Raw genomic sequence first — 24,128 nt, 5'->3', positions numbered from 1 at the left:
ACAAAAATTTCGTCAATCAACGTTTATTTGCTTTACCATAAAAATATACTTACAATCACAATGGCACATAACTTAGCTGAGTTTGCCTCTTTAAGAGCATCTCTACATTCTCGCTGCGTTTCTTAACAACGAACGCTCTGAAGGAAAGTTTGTCGAGAATGTAGATTACCTTAAATACATTAAGCCTTGCACTTATAAAACAAAACTTAGCTCAAATTCATAGTTTTATCATTTACGAGGTGAATATTTATCTGCTTTGCTTTATAAATAAGAAGGGTATGAGTAGTATTGGTGTTTCTAGTATTTGTAGAAGCGACGGAAGGCAGGGTTCACGTACTGCCCTTTCGCGTAGGGATACTGGGCTCGGGCAGCAATCACGGCAGGTTCGTATTTAGCGTCGCGGTAGCTTCCTGAAACCACCATTGTAATGTACAGATTAAATAATATTTTATTAGTGGCATGTGTTTTTTTTATTTTTATTTTATTGCTTAGATGGGTGGACCTGCTCACAACCCACCTGGCGTTAAGTGGTTACTGGAGCCCATAGACATCTACAACGTAAATGCGCCACCCACCTTGAGATATAAGTTCTAAGGAAGATGTAACTTATATGAAATGTTTGTTCTCATCTTTATCGTTTATTAAAATTATCGCGTCTTAAAAAAATATCTCGGGAGTAGCATTAACTGGATTCTTATAAGTGTAGATTTATTTAAATAGCCATTTACAATATAGATCCCGTTTAAGAGAGTATTAACGGCGGCATAAATTATTTTTATTATAATTTATTGCTCGAGCTCACGACACACTTGGTGTTCATTGGTTGCCGTTGTCCATGGATATCAACAACTTTAATGCCGTCACCCACCTCGAGACATAAATTCGAAGTGTCAGTTCTACAGTCCAACCGCTGTCTTATCCTTCAAATCGAAACGCATTACTGCTTAGCGGCAAAAATAGAGGGGGGCGGTAGTACCTACCCGCGCGGGTTTACTAGATGTCCTATCACTAGTAAAACGCAGAGAAGTGAAGTACAGTAAAACCCAGTTCGTTTTAAGATTTTTCAATGGTACTGCTTCGACGCTGGGAGTCTTTGAATTGCCTGTTTTCTGACAAAAGTCTAATTGAATAAGAATTTATTTGATTTTCATTTCACTTGCAAAAGATTTTGATGCTTTAGGCAGATGACAACCCCTCTAGTGTTAAGTAGTTATTAGTGGTTATTATGTAGCCTCACTATGGACGCCACTCGAAGGTGGTGACGACTTATAGTATCTCGTGCCATACCTATTAGCGTACCGACTTGAGATAAGTGAGAATAAAATTAAATGTATTAATTTTTGTTACCAATTGCTATTTCTTAGTAGGACATTAACATTATTATTGACATAAGAAATAGAATAGCGCATTATACTCATAAATAAATCATTCAATTTTAAAGTTTCATCATTATCGCATCGTAAATATTTAAGCTTTTATTTAACCTTGACTCCGTCGAACTTAAATCTGACATTAAATAAAAATTATTCACCGAATGAAATACTTTCAAATGTATCAGCAAATATACGATTACGTGCTAATAAATTGGAATCATTTTAGTTTTAATCTGCAAGTATATTTTTGGTAATCCCTACATACGTGAAGTGAGTACACATTATAACATTATTCTTATTTATTGGAATTGAATCTTATTTGTAGGAACGGCATGAGTAATTTAGGATGTTTATCCCCCCAAAAATAATCTCTTGACTAACTTTGCGGTGGTCAAATCAGAACTAGCTTGTAAAGAGGAATGAACTACTACAATAAAATAAAAATTAAATTTTCATTTACTACACTATGCATTAATACCTATTCAAACTTTGCGAGTGGGACTACCTCTAAGGATAAGAGTTTTGGCCAAAATATATGCAAATCAGGACGCGTACAAATCTTATAACCAGCGGTATTTGGAGATGAAGAGTAAAAGTTAGGACATGAAATATTTTAAATGCCAAATTGTAATAAACTAAGATAAAACTATGTCAAACTTCGGGAATCCGCAATGTAATGGAATATGCCGGCTATGGATAATAATGGAATATGAATATTCCGGCTATGGAATGAGCTCCCCTCCACGGTGTTTCCCGAGCGCTATGACATGTCCTTCTTCAAACGAGGCTTGTGGAAAGTATTAAGCGGTAGACAGGGGCTTGGCTCTGTCCCTGGCATTGCTGAAGTCCATGGGCGACGGTAACCACTCACCATCAGGTGGGCCGTATGCTCGTCTGCCTACAAGGGCAAAAAAAAAAAACTCGAAGATACAAGCGTGCCTGCATTGATTTACTTTCCATTGCGCGCTACAAAAAAAAAACATCAATAGTCGGTAACATTAATGCTATACAGTAACTTAACGCTGCGTAAGATCGTAAGCTCATCTTCAAATTTCAAGCTCAACAAATTTAATAGCCATAAATCTGAAGTAATCACTAAATAGAGCTTTCGGCTATCATATTTCTCAATTAATGAAATATTAATTTTAGAAACAGGGCAGCGTGATTTCAATCCAATGACAGCCAAGAATTTACCCACAAACTGTATTAATTTATGAAAATGATTACACACATTTAACGCATAGATTAACATAGAATAATGTTATTTGAGTAAAATTTAAATTGTCAATAAACATTATAGAGATGACAAATAAATTATAACTTATGATAAAGTCGAACTTAATCGCCTCAATTTGTAAGCTAAGTTTCGGCCTATTTAAATAGCCAAGCAATACTTGTTGCAAAATGTTAGAATTCATGCAAATATTGAGTAACATGTGGTCTGATGAGGTTTAATATATACACAATAAAATACAGCTAAAAATGTTGTAATTTCGTTATTCTTTTTGTGCTAGAGATTTTTTTGTATTTTATTAAAACATAATGGACCATCAAGGAACCGTTTAGACACATCGATGAAAAACACTAAAATACTATAGTTATAGTTTGTTTCTTCCCACGTTATTCCTACCCTCAATACGATCATACCTAGTCGGGTTTTTTTCCCTACCTATTCGCTGGCAGCGAAGGCAGCGGCTTGGCTCTGCCCCTGGCATTGCTGAAGTCCATGGGCGACGGTAACCACTCACCAGCAGGTGGGCCGTATGCTCGTCTGCCTACAAGGGCAATAAAAAAAAGCCTAAACGGCTATTACAGCTTTGCGCCAACGGACCTAGTCAAGCGTTCAAGTATGTAACACGACCTGTATTTATTCCAGCGTAAGCATTTCGCGTAATTTCGTAGGACTCTCGGGAGTCCGTGCTGGCGGGCACTGATGAGGTATTCATTCTCTAATTATCCCCATTCATTCTCTAATTATTTAAGGTAGTCAGATTTAGCTGCCCAGTAAATTTAGTAAAATAATCCGTCTTTTCAAAACTCCCACACACCTCCGCACAATATGATTACGTATTTTTATATTGCACTAGCTGACCCGGCAGACTTCGTAGTGCCTCAATCGATAAATAAATGACCTAAACTTTATTTATGATAGAGTTCCCAGAATTTTCATATTTATCTACCTTTTGATCCTTCTCTGGACTTCGGCAAATAATTCAAGACCAAATCGGTCTAGCCGTTCTCGAGTTTTAGGGAGACTAACGACAGCAATTCATTTTTATGTATATAGATTAATCTCACATGCGAACCATTAGTTGTTTTCGATGCTTTTTATTCCTCGTAAATAAACATTTACATCCATATTCCCTCTAACGTTGAGTATCTGCCAAAATTATTAGCCACGTCACAATAAAGCACATTTCGCCGGTTTAATGTGGTCACCAGATGAATTGTTTCTGAACTAAGTGCAGCAGTTCAAAGCCCAATAGAAGAAGCCTTAGAAAAAACCTAAATCTCACTAGTTAGTGTTTCAATAACTAACGACTTTTATGAACAATTTTAAGACAAACAGTTACCCGATGAAAAACGTTTCGTCCTCTTCCTCCCTAGCTGAAAACAATTTCTATACGACCACCAATAAATCAAAACTTACCATCATCGAAAATACCGGCTGCCTCGTCTCTGGCGTTCTCTTGTAGAGACCTGGCGATGGCTTCCGGGATGGGCGGAGGGGTGGGCAGGTGAGAGCCCTGAGGCTGATAGCCATTAGCGTCAGCAGTGTAGGTCACGGCGTAAACCTGACCGTCGTCACCGGTGTAAGAGAAACGACCCTGGGACTGGATGCCATTAGCTTCAACTCCTGAAGCCTCAGCAGAAATACCTGTAAAAATTATTCCTTTTTTATTTATGTTGAATTAACCAATTACAAGGATGTTTGCTGAATAGTCAATTAACGTTAGCCCACATGACGTAGGCGGTAAGGACAACCAATGATGATTACGAGGCTAACATTGACGCAATACCGTCCCTGGCCCTTCCCACTAAACCTTTTAATAGCCTTTAAACTTTTTTTAATTGCATAGATGGGTGGACAAGCCCATGACATAGCTGGTGTTAAGTAGTCACCGGCTACCATAGACATTAACAACATAAAGTCCGCCACCCACCTTGAGATATAAGTTCTAAGTCTCAGTTTTTACTCTACATCCAGTTTCTTTATAGTCTATACTAATATATAAATCTACAGTGGTTTTTACGGATGTTCCGTTATAACTACTGAACCATGCATCCGATTGACTTGAAACTTGGTATCTGTGTAGAAAATAAATGTACTTAATGGTTAGGCTAATATTTATGTGAGTGTTGGACTCCATAATAATAATGACAATTTTAAATGCCCAACAAAGCGGGCGAGTACGGCTAGTACTTAATAATTCTCCTTAAAAAGCCTATGGCAATTGACAGTACATATGCTTAGACTCAAATGAACTCACCGTTCTCTGTATCGTAAGCGTAGTGGAAGCCCTGTTCGTTGACTTCTGATTCCGACCTCAAGATAGCGGCGCCCCCCTCCAAGGATGACCTGGCTCTACCGTCCTGGTAATAAGCCGGCGAAAAGCGGTATTGAGGAGGGACGTACGCTGGGAGGGCACCCGCGGCGCACACACCAATAAAGGCTGCGAAGATGATCTGAAAACAAAATTCATACAAATGGCTTCGATTTCAATAGCTTAAGGTGGTGTTCGACCGAGCAGCTTGAAAGACTGGTCTCTCCCTCCTCTGCTATCGTTAAAGTGTATACACTAAAAACATATGTCCCCAAGACTCTTAGATAATCATACATTCATGCAGAATGAATTTCGTAAAAGAAATCGTCTAAGCAAATTTGAAAAATCACGAGATTACCCCACAGAGTTTCTCATTGTGTCTTCTCAGTGTGTCGCGATTCCGATCTGGTCGTAAATTCTGCGAAGCACTGGTCTTGCTAGGGCCAATATTAGCGACTTCTCTCAGGTTGAGCCCGTGAGCTCACCTACACATTCACGATTAGCTGGAATAACCCCTTAGCCTACCAACGAAAGGTAGGGGAAAAAACAACGCGAATGAATATTAGAAACTTTTTAAGTCACCTATTGAGATATGGATGTCAGTTTCAAAGTTCAATTTAGGCAACCTCGTTTTTTCTGGAATAACCACACCAATTTCTTACGGTTAGAATTTCTATTCCATATTTTATGTATTAATACAAAATGATACATTTAAACTGATATTGTCTTAAGATTGAAACAAGAAGACTAAGACTTCGCATATCTTAAAAGCATTCGCGATATATGATCATATCTTTATTGTTTATTGTACACACACAGTTAATACAATATAATAATTGCGTAAAGTTATAAATAAAAATGGCAAGCTTAACTCAACAATTGAGTTATCTACCAGCTAACCGTTCTTAAAGAGGGTGAGCTTTACATAGGTGGGTAGACCATGAACTTTTTGTCTTCTTCCTTGATTCCGCTTGTGGTACAGATGTTACCACTTTTGTGGTGCCTTCTCACATTTCTGTCTACTCGTCTAAGAAATACCAAATTTTCTGAAAACTAGGCGATGTAACAACTCTGCGGCGGATATCAATCAACTCGCGCGTGTTGGTGAGCGCTTAAAACTGACCTACTGGTGGTAGTTCGTCTTTTGGTCCTAAGCCGCAGCTCACCAGCTATACGTTCCGATTTGAAGGGTGGGGCAGCCTATACTGTACATCACAGACTGAGCCCTTACGTTACGTGGCAGTATTCACGTTTTTTTTTATTTTTATTACTCTTGTAGGCAGACGAGCATACGGCCCACCTGATGGTGAGTGGTTACCGTCGCCCATGGACTTCAGCCATGCCGGGGGCAGAGCCAAGCCGCTGCCTACCGCTTAATACTCTCCACAAGCCTCGTTTGAAGGATGTAATGATGTAATGATGTCTATAGACTCCAGTGAGTAAAGAACAAATGGACTGAAAGCTCATCATCTGTTTGCGTAATTAATAAAAAACTCAATTTCAAACCCGTTGCGACGAAACGACAAAAACCACAAAAATATAGGCCGAATTACAAAACGTATCACCAATTCAACACGACAGTTATTTTTTCAACAATCACTTATTACGACTTTAGATCGTAATCATGAATTGAAAACTGAATTGAAAAATTGAGACATTGATAATAGTCACGACTGTCATGAGTCATAACAATAAGGGTACCGCGTCTCTGGACCCCGTTATTGTATAAACGGTTACTTCAAACTGCTTGAAAATATTATACAAAATATTATAAGACCACAAAACTTAAGTCACATCTAACGTTAAGCCACCATGTAGCTGCAGTTACTCTGAAACTTGAGATCTAACTTCTAAGTCAACCAATCCTCCAAACGCATCTTACTTAATGAAGTCATTTATAATTAGCTACTTATCTATACTAATATTATAAAGAGGAAAGATTTATTTGTTTGTATTGAATAGGCTCCGAAACTACTGAAGCGATTTGAAAAATTCTTTCCGTGTTTGGAAGCTACACTATTCCCGGGTGACATAGGCTATTATATTTTTTGAAAAAAATTAGGAATTCTTACTAAAACTCAAATAATGTAACCCAAGGTGTAAAAAAAACACCTAAAATATAATATTCTTTAAATCGCGTGTCCTGCGAAAACTATTGATTATAGAATAAAATAATGTAGTACGACTTTGTAGAATACATTATTATTTACATAAAGTGTCCCGACAGCATACGTCTAACTATTATATTTATGCTGCAATAAGTGTTAATTAAAAAAAAAACTCAAATATCGTTGAAATTTTTGTTAAAGACCAGAGGGGAGCCGGAACGAGCCGCTTGTCTTAAAAAAACTATCGGACTGTTGGAAGACGTTAAATCATATCGTGAGACCTTATAATATATAGTGAGCCTTAGAACTTATATCTCGAGGTGGGTGGCGCATTTACGTTGTAGATGTCTATGGGCTCCAGTAACCACTTAACATCAAGTGGGCTGTGAGCTCGTCCATCCATCTAAGCAATAAAAAAAAATAAAAAAAATCGTTGTAGTCATTTTATCTGCTACCACTACTACTCGCGTAAAAGACGAAACACTTAAGTTACAAAGATGAGCTCGACTCAATCGTCAATTATCTTTTTAATGGTATTTCTATGCCACATTTATGTATAGAAATTGTATGTGTTATGATAGACCTAGGTGATTTAAAAAAAAAGCTATGGGAAAATTCACCCAAACTGATTTATAGGACTAAAAAAGAAACTTTCAAATAAATTTTCGCCTTGATCTCATATGTCAAAAAAAATTTGTGATTTTCACTGATAATTCTAAGGGATCCGATAATATTTTAATACCAGGCGAGACGTGTGCTTATCTGCGCGCTTATACCACGCAAATTGGGGAAAATATAATGAATTTTAGAATGAAATAGAATTTTCTTATAGTGGTTTAAAATGAAAAGATATTAACGTACCATTGACATGATGCTCACAGTGGTCCCGTTGAGAGAATGATGATCTGCCAAACCAAGCCTCAGCTTATATAGGTGCTGGCTCGCTGTCAAGGTTGGTCAGGATGCCGCTGATAGTGTTGGAAGTAATGCGATACAATTACAGAATGATTTCAATTTTATTGGGCATCGATTTAGTGATTTATAAGTCCAATTAATCTTTTCCGGTTGCTGTATGAGGCTACAGGTTATTTCTCGTTCTAAGATACTCGGGATATACTAATTAAAAAAAACGATTATGCTCCAAATCAAAAACATCTCTTTTAGACTCTATTAATAACTTTAATTTTGCGTTCATTATATTACTTTTTAGTGTAGGTTCATGGACATTAGTACATGAATTACTGAAGCCGTAACGTGCCACCGTCAACCTTGAGGCATGAGGTCGGTTCCTCAAATGGAATTGTGTAACAGCTGTCGCGCCCATCAAACAGAACCGCCCAACCTATTTGTTATATTCTAAAAAAGGAAATATTATACGTGTATTTCCTCTGACTGTTGTAATACACAGAGAAGCGTAACCTAAACATCAACCCTTTGAGTTTCTCGCCGATTCTTCTCAGCGAGTCGCGATTCTGATCCGGCAGTAGATTAATTCGCGAAACAGCTGCTCTTGAGTTGTTAGGTCTCCTTTGGAAGCGTTCGGGCAGTTGTTAGCACATCCCATCCCCCCTAGCTGAGCCTTTGCTCGCCCACCTGTCCTGGTGAATCTGAAAAGGCCACCGGATCACCAGTAATTCTTCAATCATAAGAAATGGGCGTACGAGCCCACAGCCCTCATGGCATTAATAAGTTAACTGAGCCCATAAATATCATTACAAAACGTCTATTTCACAAATTCGGAATGCGTGATTGCTTCGCGGTAGAAGTAGGCAGGACCGTGGTGCTTGTTCGTGTGGGCTTTTAGTGCCACCTATTAATACGCAGTTTTTGCGTTTACTTTTTTATTACACGACTAGCTTTTGCCCACGACTTCGTCCGCCTGGAATAGTTATTTTGGGGCATAACGCTAAATTTTACCCGCGACTTCATTTACGTAGAAAGTGAAAATATTTTTGAATAATAGAATGTTAAGGAGCTATTTGAGGTACCAAAATCACTCTTTTTAACCGACTTCAAAAGAGGAGGTTATGAATTCGACCACCATTTTTTTATCTATATATGTAATCGGTGAACATGTCGAAAACATCTCGAGAATACTTGAACCGATTCTGATAATTATTTTTTCATTTTTTTTGTTCAAAATGGTAGAAAAACATTCTTTATTGGTCTTAGCGTGATGTATATAGCCTTCCTCAATAAATGAGCTTTGAGACACTGAAAGAATTTTTCAAATCAGACTAGTAGTTCCTGTGATTAGCGCGTTCAAACCAACAAACAAACTCTTCAACTTTATAATATTAATATAGATGTTATTCTTTCATCGTGTGAGTTGTTCGTGAACATGTGTTAAGTACGCGATTCTCTATAAAAATACGGTACCAATTTGTGGGACTTGAGCACGGTATAGTCACATCAATCAATATGAGTACACGTGTGTCTAAAACAGAAAACAGATACCAACCCTTTTCCGTATCACTTGTAAGGGCTAGAAGTCATCGTGGCCTAACGGATAAGACGTCCGGTGCATTCGTGTTGAGCGATGCACCGGTGTTCGAATCTCAGACGGGTACCAATTTTTCTAATGAAATACGTACTCAACAAATGTTCACGATTGATTTCCACGGTGAAGGAATAACATCGTGTAATAAAAATGAAACCCGCAAAATTATAATTTGCGTAATTACTGGTGGTAGGACCTCTTGTGAGTCCGCGCGGGTGGGTACCACCAGCCTGCCTATTTTTGCCGTGAAGTAGTAATGCGTTTCGGATTGAAGGGTGGGGCAGCCGTTGTAACTGTACTTGAGACCTTAGAACTTATATCTCAAGGTGGGTGGCGCATTTACCAGTAACCACTTAACACCAGGTGGGCTGTGAGCTCGTCCACCCATCTAAGCAATAAAAAAGAAAAAAAAGAAAAAAGGGCGCTTCAGACTAATTTATTTATCACGCTCATAATTAAGTCTAATGTCTAAATATGAATAATACATACTCTCAAATAATAATTGCACACTCAACACGGCTGATTAGAATAATGAAGAAATAGCATGGCGTGTCGATTAAGATTTGATCTGCACAGAAATAGGAACATGATAACTGGGCGTCCTAAATCGCAATGGCGTGTGTTTTTAGGCGGGATTGATGAGAAGTCGAACAAGACAGAAATTAATTAGGATTTTCGATACATTTAAGGTTTTAACTTTGGTTTATTTTCATTGAAAAATCTGACTTAAATATGTTATTTATCTCCGGCATATACCTATATATTATTATTTGGTAATCCTATCGCTTCACTCACTGACGTTAATTTGATAATGTTTTTATTCGATTTTTGCATAATTAAAACTTTTTTAATGGCATGTTTTTTTTTTATTGCCCTTGTAGGCAGACGAGCATACGGCCCACCTGATAGTGAGGGGTTACCGTCGCCCATGGACTTCAGCAATGCCAGGGGCAGAGCCAAGCCGCTGCCTACCGCTTAATAAGGTAAATAGGGTGATTAAGAAGGTCTCACCCTTCAAACCGACACGTGATACAGGGCTGATAAAGGCGATATAGTGGAACCTACCCGAGAACTCAAGTTGGGCGTCATTTACGTTATAGGCTCTGATGCAAATCCCACCCCTCCTGGCTGAGTCTTTGCTCGCCCACCTGTCCTGGTGAAACTGGAAAGGCCTCCGGGCCACCAGTAAACCTTCAATCATAAAAAAAAAAAAGTACGACATGGTCAATGAGTTCACCCCATTAAATTTTTTTTGTATTGCTTTTAGCAGTGAGTTGTTACCGTCGCCCATGGACTGCAGCAATGCCAGGGGCAGAGCCAAGCCGCTGCCTACCGCTTAATACTCTCCACAAGCCTCGTTTGAAGAAGGACATGTCATAGCGCTCGGGAAACACCGTGTAGGGGAGCTCATTCCATAGCCGGATGGTACGTGGCAAAAAAGACCTCTGGAAACGCACTGTGGATGACCGCAGTGGCTCCAGGTAGTACGGATGAACTCTACTCCGGTGGCGGGCGGTGCGATGGTAAAAACGGGATGCCGGTATCATCTCGAACAATTCCTCAGAGCACTATCTTATCATTATGTTATTTTCATCGTTTCATATACTTTATAATTATTAGTATATTATAATACTTTGTATTAATTGTATGTATGTATATGTATTTCACTGGAATGGTACACCGCGCGTAGTTCGTTTCCAAATGATTCTTGTCCACCTGATGGTTGTCTGGAAGAGATCGCTCTTAGCGATAAGACCGCCAATTGTACTTTTTTGTGTTTAATGTATCGCACTGTTTATTTGTTTTTTGGTGTACAATAAAGAATACTCTCTCTCTCTCTCTCTCTATTTATATATTTATTGCAGACGGCACTTTTGAATAACTGAACCCATAAATGCTATCATTATATTCATTGAGTCCTATTTATTCCACCTTACAATGAGAACTCGGTAACTGAAATGAAAGGGATGCTAGTTTTCTTTATTACGCAAGTTTGATAGCCCTGAAGCTAATGACCTATCTGATGACGAGTTCTGACATGAAAGCTTAAATGTCGCCAACCGCTTTGATAAATACATAATCTATATAATATATTAATACGTGAAGCAAAAGCTTTGTACCACTTTTTACGAAAATTGCGCGGACGGAGGAGTATGAAATTTCCCACACTTGTAAAGAATATAGAGAAGGAGTACAGAATGTTAATATTTTGATAAATTGTGTATAATAAAACACAACAAAAAAAAAATTACACATACTACCATGTATTTGACTCACACACGCATGCATACTATTTGTTTACTGTCAAACTCTTGTTATTGCTTAGTCTGTGGTCAAATTGAGAATAGATTATTTAAGTAATGTTTGTCTGAAATGTAGTCTTGGCGAAATTTGTGAATAAAGAAGTATAATAGTCTTTGACAATAGAATCATAATAGTGTACAGACTTTTATAATTTCAATTAATTATAGTCGAATTTCGACTACCCGGCCACCACTAGTTACAATAATTGTATGACGCCTGATTCGTGATTAAAATAGGCAAAATAGGTAAACTCACTGCGAATATCTGAAAGTACTCCTTGAAATGAAAAAGTTTCGCATTTATGAAAATACACACAATATCAATACTTGATTTCTTCTTCTCCATCGCTCCCTCATTGCTGAGGATCGTGACTCCGTTTGAGCTTGTCGACTGCCAGCCTCCATCGGTTGCGGTCAGTTGCCTGGTGTAGTGCAGCGCTAAGTGGTCCGCTGGTTTGCTCGGAGATCTGGTCGGACCAACGTTAGGGGCTCCGGCCTCTAGGACGTTTTCCTTCTACTTTCCCAGTGACCATCAGACGTTCCAAGATCGATACAGCATATCAAAATTACCTTTAAAAATACCTAGTCAGGTCATAAATTTTGTCACATGTTTAATGTAAAATAATTGAAATAAGTTTATTCATTATGTAACCATTCATATACCAAAATGAACTTAACAAAACATAGATTCTTATGACACTAAAGTTTATTCAAAATGACCTCCGTGATTTTGAATACAGGCCTTCAATCTGCGCGGCCAGTCGTCTATCGCAGCACGAACGAGGTCCATGTCAATATCGGCGGCGGCCTTAATCAAGGATGTCTTGAGTGACTCCAAATTGGGATGAGGCTTTGAGCACGCCTTTTCCTCCAAGTGTTGCCATATCTTGTAATCTAACCGATTCAAATCTGGACTGGAGGAGGGCCAGTCTTCGTGCCGGATGAAGTCGATTTCACGCGCCGCCAGCCAGTCTTGTGTGCTCTTCGCTCTATGAGCTGGCGCCGAATCTTGTTGGAATACCCAGTGCCTGTTATTGAACATGGTATGAGAAACAGGTCCCACAAGGTTCGTCAGGACTGTATTTTGATACACAACTGCATTCGTTTTTACACCTTTCTCACAAAAATGTGCCTCTGTTAAGCCCCAATAAGAAACTCCCAACCATACCATGAGCGAGGATGGAAAATGACCTCGTTGGACACGCGGAATACGGTTGCTCGCTTCTTCACTACTGTGTGCGTACACCTTATCATTTTGTTTGTTGTAGCTCTCTTCTAGGGTAAAAATTTTTTCATCCGAAAAAAGAATTTCCTGATAATTTTTTCCCGCGTACCGCTTCAACAAAGCGCGGCATCTCTTCAGTCTCAGGTCCATTAGACGAGCATTCAAACCATGTCCTGTTTTTCTTCGATATGCCCGAAGCCCTAAGTCTTCATTTAACACACGTTTCACCGTGGTTCTGCTTAACCCCATCTGAAGGGCCAACAGTTTCTGCTTACGTTTGGGATTTCTTTGAATTCGCGCCTTCACAGCTTTTATCACTGCTGGAGTCCTTACAGACCGAGGGCGACCACTTCTTGACCTGTCATCTATACTAGAGTCTTCATTGTATCGTTTGATGGTACGATAAACGAATATTTTGGTTATATTCAAATTTTTCAGTATGTTAAAAATTTGAATTGGCGCGTAACCGCAACGATGCAACGCAATAACTGCAACACGGTCTTCTTTAAGCGTCCACTCCATATTTAAAAATGAGTAAAATTCTAAAAGTAATACATTTTTATTTTCATAAACAATTCGAAATTCGAATTCAATAAACTTTTTTGTGGCCAGCATTCTAAAAGAAAAGTTTTTACTGTGTGACAATACTTATGACCTGACTAGGTATTTATACAAGTTTTTACACGCTACTGCGTTCACGTTAATGTAGAAAAATTATAAACTAAACATTATAAATGATAAAAACTGTCTTTTATATACCTCTGACAACGTGTATACAAAATTTCACATTGATCTATTTAATGGCTGAGACGTGAAACTTGAAAGTATTACATATATAAAAACAGTCTTCCCTTTAACAAAAATAAGTATGTAGTAATGTATGTAATAATATTATTCTATTAACGCACTAATAAAGCTCCGATAACTCATAATGAATAAGACCATGTGTGTTAAAATTATTTTTCGATCTCTTTTTTTCAATCACCAACAGTGATGCAGCAATAACATTTTTAATTGGATTACATTATAAATTAAATTATTATGCTATTATTGTATCGATAAAACTGGTTACATCCTGCTTTGTGTAGTTATTTTATTGCCATTCGAGGTAGATGAGGGCCACGGCTCCAATCCAACGAAGCCGAGCTCAAAAAACTTTAAAGGTCTTCGGTGATCCTTGGCACATCCACGTCACTCATGTCTAAGACAAGTTTTTTTTTTATTGTTTAGATTGGTAGACGAGCTCACTGCCCACCTGACGTTGAGTGGTTACTGGAGCCCATAGACATCTACAACGCAAATGCGCCACCCGCCTTGAGATATAAGTTCTAAGGTCTCAAGTATAGTTACAACGGCTGCCCCACCCTTCAAACCGAAACGCATTACTACTTCACGGCAGAAATAGGCTGGGTGATGGTATCTACCCGTGCGAAATCACAAGAGGTCCTACCGCCAGTTTTTCGCAAATTCTTTTAAGGAAAGAGACCTCAAGACGGAAGATATTGAGTAAATAAATTCGTTTATCTGACTCGTTTTATTGGGATTAATTCCAAGTTCATATATTTTTTTATTTTTTTGCCAAGTTAGAAGAATGTGTCCTTGATAGAACTATGTAGTGTTGTTGAGAGGTTAGTGGAAGTATTAAACACAACCTGAATACCGCTACCCCTCCGCCGCCCCGCCTATTTCTGTCGTGAAGCAGTAATGCCTTTCGGTTTGAAGGGTGGGGCAGCCGTTGTAAGTATACTGAGACCTTAAAACTCATATCTCAAGGTGGGTGGTGGCATTTACGTTGTAAATGTCAATTGGCTTCGGTAGCCACTTAACGCCAAGTGGCTCGTCAAAGCTGGCAAAGAGTGAGCTCGTCCAACCATATATAAAATAAAAAAATAGTGTTTCACCCCTCGATATGATAATATCGCATCTTTCTCGAGCGTTTCAATAATTGAAAAATCAGCCCATTTATTATAAATATTTTCTCTTGTACTTGTATCGGTGAAGAACATAACTGAAGCTTGAGTCATGAAGCTGAGCCGTGGCTCTACGTCGATTTCGTCATGGTTTGCTGAGCTTTTGAGTAAGTCGATTATCTGAGATCACTTCGGACTGCAAAAGTTCAATATTTCCCTTCTTGGAGGCCGAGAGAATCGAATTATTTTAAAAGCAATCATATTTCAAATTCTCCGAACAACTAATGTTTAATTAAAAATACGATAAAAACATTAAATGATTCGATTAAATGGCGGCCGGTCATGAGATCGTCTACATACGAACTCGTGGCCTTTCGGAAATTAACTGATTTATAGCTCTCAGCAACACCCATAACGCATTATAGGTGTTGCGAGATCAAGAAGATTTTTTGAACAGTTTAAATAGACATTTTTGAAGTGAAGCTTCTTTAGGCGCATGAGGGTAAAATTTTTACAGAACGTCACGCAGGTATGCCACGGAAGTGACATCAAACTGCTATTGAAATTAAGTACTTGTCAAATGTCAGTAGTAGTAGTTGTTGTATTTTTCCAACTGGATAGGCAAATGTATCATACCATACAGCCTAATATTTTATATTTTTTTTGTAAATGAAATGAAAAGAATTTGGAACATTAATCAAATAGCATGAAATTAAATTAGTCAATTCAATTGGCAAAATATTAATCATTTACAATTTAGAAATCTAAACATAATGTGACTGTCAACACTGAGGTTTGAGATTGACATTTGACAGACTTTTGGCGGGAACATATCTTCCTTTTTCCCTTCCTCTAAGTCTCGGAAATCTAAAGTTTTAGATTTGTATAAATATAAGCAAGACTTATAAATTAGTTCGCCAAAAAAGTTTCACTTCTGACATGTGTACTTTGTACGCACGCACTTTTTTTTTAATAAAAATTTTCTTCGACAGGCTGTTTAAGTAGTGACGGCTTTATCAACAATTACGAATATTCCTTCACTACAGAAAAGTACTATAGTACAGTAATAGTAGCCAGGAAGATTCTCCTTCTCTCCTTCTCTCTCGTCCTTGACTCACCGCGGTGAAGCTAGAGAATATTTTACTGGTGATAGGACCTCTTGTGAGTCCGCGCGGGTAGGTACCACAATCCTGCCTTTTTCTGCCGTGAAGCAGTAATGTGTTTCGGTTTGAAGGGTGGGACAGTCGTTGTACTGTTAAAAGTGAGACCTTAAAACTCATGTCTCGAGGTGAGTGGCGCATTTACGTTGTAGATGTCTATGGGCTCCAGTAACCACTTAACACCAAGTGGGCTGTGAGCTCGTCCAGCCATCAAAGCAATAAAAAATAAATAAATAAAAGTTAAGTATAATCTATCCCACTTTCTGCAGATACACCTTATTCAAATGTCATTAAGATTTAGGAATTATATTGTAAGGTATAAGGCGGTATTTAAGTTGTGGTTGGGTACGTGGAATCGCTTTGCCAGAACTTTTTTTTTATTGCACTCGTAGGCAGACGACCATACAGCCCACCTGATGGTGAGTGCTTGCTGCCACCCATGGATTTCAGCCTACTGTTAAACTACTTATCTTACCTTTATTTACAAAAATAAATTTTCTTTAGTACCACCCTCCGCGTTATTTCTGCCGTAATGTAGACTTGCAATTTAAAACTATAGACAACATAATCTCAATTGAGACTACAACCTCAGGTCAAGGCGGGTGGGGGCATGCACTAAAAATGTATCGAACTTACGGTCTATTGATCGTGCATTCATGAGACCACTGACCCTCTCGATAATATAAAAGTTTTTTTTTTTTTTTGTAATGCTAACGATTTGTGTAGCGAAACGCGATGTATCATTAAACTTGAGCAAATTCAATGCGAATTTGATATTTAAACTTTTTATTGATCGTAATTAGTAGTAATGTTGCATTGATTTGTTATTGCCAATGCAAGGTTTCTCTGCGTGTGTTTTGTTTTTTTTTAATTCAATCTTACATAATATTTATAATAGCATCGTTAAAAATATTAATTTAAATAGAGATATTAAGGGCTTTATTCCCTATCCGTTATCCCAAACGTATTATGTAACCTGTCCATTTGCTTACTAAAATTTGGCGAGTTTTTTGGGTGTATTAAAAAGTACCGATTGCCATCTGACATACCAAAACCTACCGCACTTGAAGTAGGGAAACACCCAGATAGGTGATGTGTCCGGGTACATATTACAGCTATTTATCCCACCACCATATGGGATAAATAGCTGGGACGAGAGAGAAAGAGAGAGAGAGAGAGAGAGAGAGAGAGAGAGAGAGAGAGAGATATTAAGGGCTTTAAATGTTGTTTCCGTATTTATACTACAGTTGAGTGAATATTTTGTTAGATTAAATTAATTTTAATTTTACATCGTATTTATCGAAAACGCAGCTAGGTCTTTCGTTGTCCGGAGTATTTGATATCATTATAGCATATATATGAACTTTAATGTATCCTAATAATTAATCCTAGTAATTGTTCCCATTTACCTTTAATTTAAAACACTATGGCACAGGAATGAATACCCAGTCTCGGTTTCCCCATGCAATATAACATGCCTTTCTTCAAACACGCTTGAAAGAAATCTCTAGAAGGAAACAGAGACTTGGGATTGGTAACGATATGTATGTCACTTATCATCAGTTTTCCTACTTATTTACTGGTAGCCTAAGGGGTTATTCTAGGTATACCCAGATGGGTAGGTAAGCTCACGGGCTCAACCTGATGGAATTTGCTGACACTAGCAAAAGCAATAGCAAAAGCTGCGCAGAATCTACCGCCGGATCGGAATCGCGACCCACTGAGAAGATCCCTTAAGCTCACCTACCAGTGACAGGTAGGAAAAAATTAAACTGTTGATTCATCGAAGCCTAAAAGATAAGACGCCCGGTACAATTTTGCATCAAGCAATGCGACCTTTACTGATGTTCAAATCCCACAGACAAGTACCAATTTTTCTAATTAAATATATAGTTAACAAATCTTCACTAATAATTTCCACGATGAAGAAATAATCGCGTCCGGTAACGAAAAATTTAGAAATTACGTAATTTTACTGGTGGTAGAGCCACTTGTGAGTCCGCACCACCAACCTGCCTATTTCTGCCGTGAAGCGTGAGTCCGCACGGGTAGGTCCACCCTGCCTATTTCTGCCGTGAAGCATTAATGCGTTTCGGTTTGAAGGGCAGCCGTTGTAACTATACTTGAGACCTTAGAACTTATATCTCAAGGTGGGTGGTGCATTTAAGATATAGATGTCTATGGGCTACAGTAACCAGTAACACCAGGTGGGCTGTGAGCTCGTCCACCAATATAAGCAATACGGGTAGCCACTACCACCCCACCTATTTCTGTCGCGAAACAGTGAACCGTTCCGCTTTCAAAGGTAGAGCAGTCATAGTACTATACATATGAGATTTAGAACTAATGTCTCAAGGTGGGTTTGAGAATGTAAATTGTTGATGTCTATAAGCTCAAATAACCACTATGAGCTGATTCACCTGTCCTAGCTATAAAATATGTGAAAAAGCTGTCGATACATTGGCTCCATGAAGAAATCCAATGGACTAGAAAAACCGTGATACTTACAATAACAAAATTTTGGTAACTCATTAATGCTAAAAATTGTAGTAAGAGCCCGGTAAATGAGGTTCTTATGCAAAATAAAAAGATACGAGTGCCCTGTTCTGGTTGACTTATTTTAAGAAATCTAGTTTGCTTTATGTTTGAATGTGTCCCTGGATAATTTGGATTTCCAATGGGATCCAGAAGGTGTCGCTATGATCAAATCCTAAAGTTACTTACTCTATAAACCTTCATACACTTATCTCGCTAGTTATATTGCGATCTGACCTTGGACGTGCCCGATTTTTTCCGCGACTTCTTGGTAAAAAGAAAGGCCATGATATGGAATGATACATAATAATACATGATATACATCGAAACGCCAAATATCTTCAAGAAATAGATCAACCCGCTGATCGGGTAGCGAACTCGGATCTCCGCGTGCAAAAGACAAAAGACAATACCAACAAGACAATCTAAGGACGCATTATAGATCTTAAAAGTATTTAGATTGTCGGAAATATTGAAATCGATACAGACAATAGTACGACAGGCCCCCATCATCGTACCTGAAGCATTGTTCTGCCCACGCCGACGGTGTCAAGGTTATAATGACTCAAACTTCTTATTTGTAGTTTGTATGCTAATGATTAGGTTCTCAAACTGAACATAATATGACCCTGCTTTTAAATTTATTTGCGCCGATCGGTCTGTGAATTTTGGCAATGGCATACGCGGTTATCAAATAGAACATGAAGTATTTTCTGAAGCATGAAAGATACCTACGACCGTTCCTAATATATTAATTGGCTTGATCTATATTATATGTGTTGTAGAATCTTACACGCTTCAATGGGTCCGTTTAGCTTTTTTTTTATTGCTTAGTATAACGTAAATACGCCACCCACCTTGAGATATAAGTTCTAAGGTCTCAAGTATAGTTACAACGGCTGCCCCACCCTTCAAACCGAAACGCATTACTGCTTCACAGCAGAAATAAGCAGGGCGGTGGTACCTACCCGCGCGGACTCACAAGAAGTCCTACCACCAGTAATAATAACTAACTTTAAATCAATTTAAATAACTTTATAACTTCTATACGTATCAAATGACAGCAGTATCGGTCCGTGATATATTATGATAATTACAAAGACTTTACTATTTCTTGACCGTGGTCATGAAATTTTACTTAAATATTGAGTTTAGCTTTCTAATCATCATCATCATCATGCTTTCCTATTACCCTCTGCTGGGGTGTAGGGCTCGAATCAAATTTTTCCATTTATATCGGTCTTGGGCAGTCTGTTCTGGCTCCTCCCACGTCATGCCCAAGACCCCTAGCTCCTGCTCCACCGAGCGACGCCAAGTTGTTCTGGGGCGGCCTCTCTTCCTTTTACCAGACATTTTCCAGGTTAGTGCTCTCTTTGATAGCTTCCTAATAAAGGTTTTTTTTATTTGGTAAAAAAAAACTTAAACGTTAGTTAAAACTTCGAATCTCAAAGTCAGTAACATCATCATCGTTTTACTAGACTTCAATAACCATATTTTTGGATGTTCTTTATTACAGTACAGGTCAGACGAGCTAAAGTTCTTTCTGGTGTTAAGTATTTACCATTACTTTTATAGATCACAAAGTAAATGTCATCACCGACCTTAAGGTAGGAATCTCATAGGGATTAATGTACACCTCTTCTTTAGGATGGAGCACACGAATCTTTTGCACCAGATACACATGATACATCATATCTGTTCGACCACCCAACAAAACAGGGGCGTCAGGAAAATCTTCACACCCTGAGAGGAGTTATAAAAAATAAAAAATAAAAATTATTTCAAGACAAAAGTCTCATATTGTGTTAGTATTACAAATAACTTACGAACTATGTTAGTATTTAAATAAATCAATCAACTCCGTCCCTGGCAGCCCCATCAAGCAGCATGTAGAACATGCAACTTGATGAACCTACCCAGGGTCGGGCCATCCAGTCTTTCAGCTAGTACCCTCAAGACGTTGTTGGTGCTTCCTCCCACTCTACGCATAATGGATGCCACCTTTTTGCGCATTATCGCGAAGTAGTCATCCGTGTGCGCATCGGCGAACATGCCTGATGCACTACAATAAGGTGGAAGCCTCAACAACGCCCTGAAGGCATTATTATATACTTTATAACTATACTTGAGAGCTTAGAACTTATATCTCAAGGTATGTGGCGCATTTACTTCGTACATGTCTATGGACTCCAGTAACCACTTAACACCAGGTGGGCTGTGAGCTCGTCCACACATCTATGCAATAAAAAATTTTTTAAATAAAATTGGCCACTACGAACTAATCGAAGGAGTTGCTTTCCAAGATTGCATTGCCGTATCCCCTAGCGAATATCCAGACTGTCCTTGATAATAATCTCTCACAGTACAAGGTGTATAGGATTGACGCAAAGACCACCATCTGAACCGTGACTCAGCCATCATTGTTTTAACTTTAATATCATATTTAATTGTCAGAATGTAATTAATTCATTCAACCGCACCTTCCTACATTTTCTTTAAGGAATTATATTATAATTGTAGTTATTATTATGTAGGCGCTTTACGTAGAACTATTAAGGTTTAGACATGTGCATTCCAAATTAATAGGCACTGGAAAACAATTAAATACTACGTTTTTTTCAGAGGCTGTGTTCTTCTCAATCTCTATACTGCTTTCATCGCGCTATTGTATGCGCTTACCACCGTGAAGTCGGTCTGCTGAGTTGACGCCGACAGCCAGACGTCAGTTTTACAAACATGACCCGATATATGTATGTATTCAAGGACTATTGTACAGAGATAAGCCTTCGGAACAAACTCTTAGCCTTCGGAACCGAAATAGTAACCTGTCTGCAACGCATAATGCGCTACTTTGGTCACGATGCCCGCAGAGGTGTAGACAACTTGGAACGTCTGATGGTCACTGGAAAAATAGAAGGAAAGCGTCCTAGAGGCCGGAGCCCCAAATGTTGGTCCGACCAGATCTCCGAGCAAACCAGCGGACTACTTAGCGCTGCACTACAACAGGCAACTGACCGGAACCGATGGAGACTGGCAATCGACAAGCTGAAACGGAGTCACGATCCTCAGCAATGAGGGAGCGATGGAGATGAAGAAGCTTCCTTGAGATGTTTAACTCCGATTGAAGAGAGGCAAGAGAACCCTGTGCCAGTACCGGCGGGGTAGGTAGGATGAACTCACGACTCTATCTATCTTTCGATCTATCAGCCCGCAGACGTCCACTCCGGCCATAGGCCTCTCCGATTGCTCGCAACTAAGCGCGATCCTCAGATTCTCTCATCCTCATTAATTAATTACTCGAACGCAATTTAAATGCCGCCACCCACTTGGAAGAGTGAAGGCCTTAATTATAATATATTGTAAACTAGCGATCCGCCCTCGCTTCGCTTCGGAAACTTTATTTTTTCTTATTGATAGCTGAGTCCCGCCATGTTGCGCGTGGTACGACAATAACTGCGGGTGACGCCGCGGAGCGAAGTCTATAAAAAGTAGCCTAAGTTACTCCTTATATCATCAGCTACCTGTCAGTAAAAGTCCCGTCAAAATCGGTCTAGCCGTTCCAGAGATTAGCCGGAACAAACAGATAGACCGACAGACAGACAGACAGACAGACAGACAAAAATTGTAAAAAATGTTATTTTGGTGTATGTACCATATATATATATTTATATGCATGTAGTAAAAAGCGGTTATTTCATTATTACAAACAGACACTCCAATTTTATTTATATGTATAGATATAACAGTTCCACTCTTCGAAAACGGCTTATTTGGGTTAGATATTAACTGGATGATAGTGCATATCATTGAGGATAGTAATTTGTCGTACAACACGCAATTACACAAAACAAAGTGACAAGCATAGAATTTTCATTTTGTTCCAATTTGTTTATTCAAAAATTATCTTTGAAACAGCACTATTAGTTGTTTGTTAGTTACACAAGGAGAGAAGAGTATATCATTTAGTACTCAACAATAACATTTGAATGGTGGAAGAGTATTTTGCTGTAAAGGTCAAGACAGATGGTATAGAAAACATTATAGCCTCAACCTTGGACCAAGCCCTTAAGCCCTGAGTTCACCAATAGAATCCTCTTCTAGTCGAATATATTTTCTTTGGTCTATGACCCATCACCTTGTGTGTACCCATCACAATAGACAACCAGACATGTGTATGCATGATCTATGCAGCGATTATGACATCCTTTGTACAGATTCCGTGTAGGATTCGTGTTAAAGATGATATATTAATTATCAATTTTACACGTGCATTTTTAATCACTTATTATCTGGCTTCCATCGCTAAATGATAAAGACGAGGCCAGTTTGAGATATCTGAGCTCTTTAACTCTAAATCGATTGATTGTTCTAGGCGTTCCTTCTGATCGAGTGAGGACTGACTTTGAAAACGCATTTCAGGATGTTATGTCCAATTCATCGCTATATTCATTTGACTATCCTTAACCTAACCCTTAACTAAACTCAACCGGGAGACGGATCTCACACTTAGCAGCGCATCGAAGAGTCTTCGAGGGTCTTCGAAGATCAAATATTCCTAATATAACATCAAATTTTTGTAAAAAAGTATTTGGGTAGTTAATAGAACCAAGTTATTTGTCATTGCCCTTGTAAGCAGACGAGCATACGGCCCACGTGATGGTGAATTATTACCGTTGGTCATGGACATCGGCAATGCCATGGGCAGATCCAAGCTGCTGCTTACCGTTGACACGCGTAGTACGTAGTAGTAGTAGTATACGCCAGATACCCTTTTAGTTAAAATACAAAATTGGCCAACGCGAATGTCTATTCTAAATAAGTTATGAATATGTAAGTTACACTTTTCAATACGGTTAAGACTTGCGAATTTTTGACTCTGCAGTTGCGTTAAGAAGTTCGTGGACTCTCGAAGTTCCTGGTGTACCATGGTGGTTTCTAAGTGAATTTGACTTACCATCAATAGATCCTTGTTTATCTATGAATTGATACAAATAAGAAAATACTTACAAAATGTAATGGTTCCCAATTTAGGCGGAAAAGCATATATGAAACTCCAATAAAATCTAAAAATATGATAAAACCCAATCGTGAATGAAGCAGCCCATTTAATATTATAAATATTTTATCAGACAAACATTTTGTTCAGTTTCTCCAGCGTAATCGTCACATTCAGCGTATTGTCTCTAGTGGGTCGTGCTCAATGATCGGAATTAAACTAAATATGAACAGTCGTGCGGATTATTAGGTTTTACTGTTTTCCTTGAAAATTTTTTAAAAAACATAAATTTCTTGAACGCACACGTGCGTCTACCTTCGTTCGTCGGTCGTGCTATATGGCATTCTAATAAATAAATAGCTTAACTGACATTCTGATTAAAATGTGACTGTGAAATTTTATCACAATCCGTCTTGTAGTTTTTGCGTGAAACATTTACAAACATCATATCCATGTCCATAGCATTGTACTGG

At 38.5% G+C, this 24,128-nt stretch overlaps 1 protein-coding gene across 1 annotated transcript; it reads right to left on the bottom strand.

The window, feature by feature from the left end:
• Positions 1 to 269: 269 nt before the first annotated feature.
• On the bottom strand, positions 270 to 7,909 carry CPR19 (cuticular protein RR-1 motif 19). The gene is made up of 4 exons (NM_001173258.1): positions 7,888 to 7,909; positions 4,865 to 5,060; positions 4,024 to 4,251; positions 270 to 410 (listed from the first exon to the last, which is right to left on the bottom strand). Exons 1-4 carry the CDS (start codon positions 7,894 to 7,896, stop codon positions 298 to 300), a joined length of 546 nt encoding a protein of 181 aa, NP_001166729.1. The 5' UTR covers positions 7,897 to 7,909; the 3' UTR covers positions 270 to 297.
• Between the last annotated feature and the right edge of the window lie 16,219 nt (positions 7,910 to 24,128).

Source organism: Bombyx mori, chromosome 19 (genome assembly GCF_030269925.1).
Source record: "Bombyx mori chromosome 19, ASM3026992v2".
Taxonomy (NCBI): Eukaryota; Metazoa; Arthropoda; class Insecta; order Lepidoptera; family Bombycidae; genus Bombyx; species Bombyx mori.
The sequence above is the reverse complement of the archived record's forward strand: the minus strand, read 5'-3'. Positions and strand labels throughout refer to the sequence as shown.

Bases quoted from the DNA above. Each gene is read 5' to 3' on its own strand.
- CPR19 (NM_001173258.1), bottom strand. The intron at 4,252-4,864 runs GTGAGTTCATTT...TAATTTTTACAG, and splicing joins CGCTTACGATACAGAGAACG to GTATTTCTGCTGAGGCTTCA. The intron at 411-4,023 runs GTAAGTTTTGAT...TGGTGGTTTCAG, and splicing joins AGCCGGTATTTTCGATGATG to GAAGCTACCGCGACGCTAAA.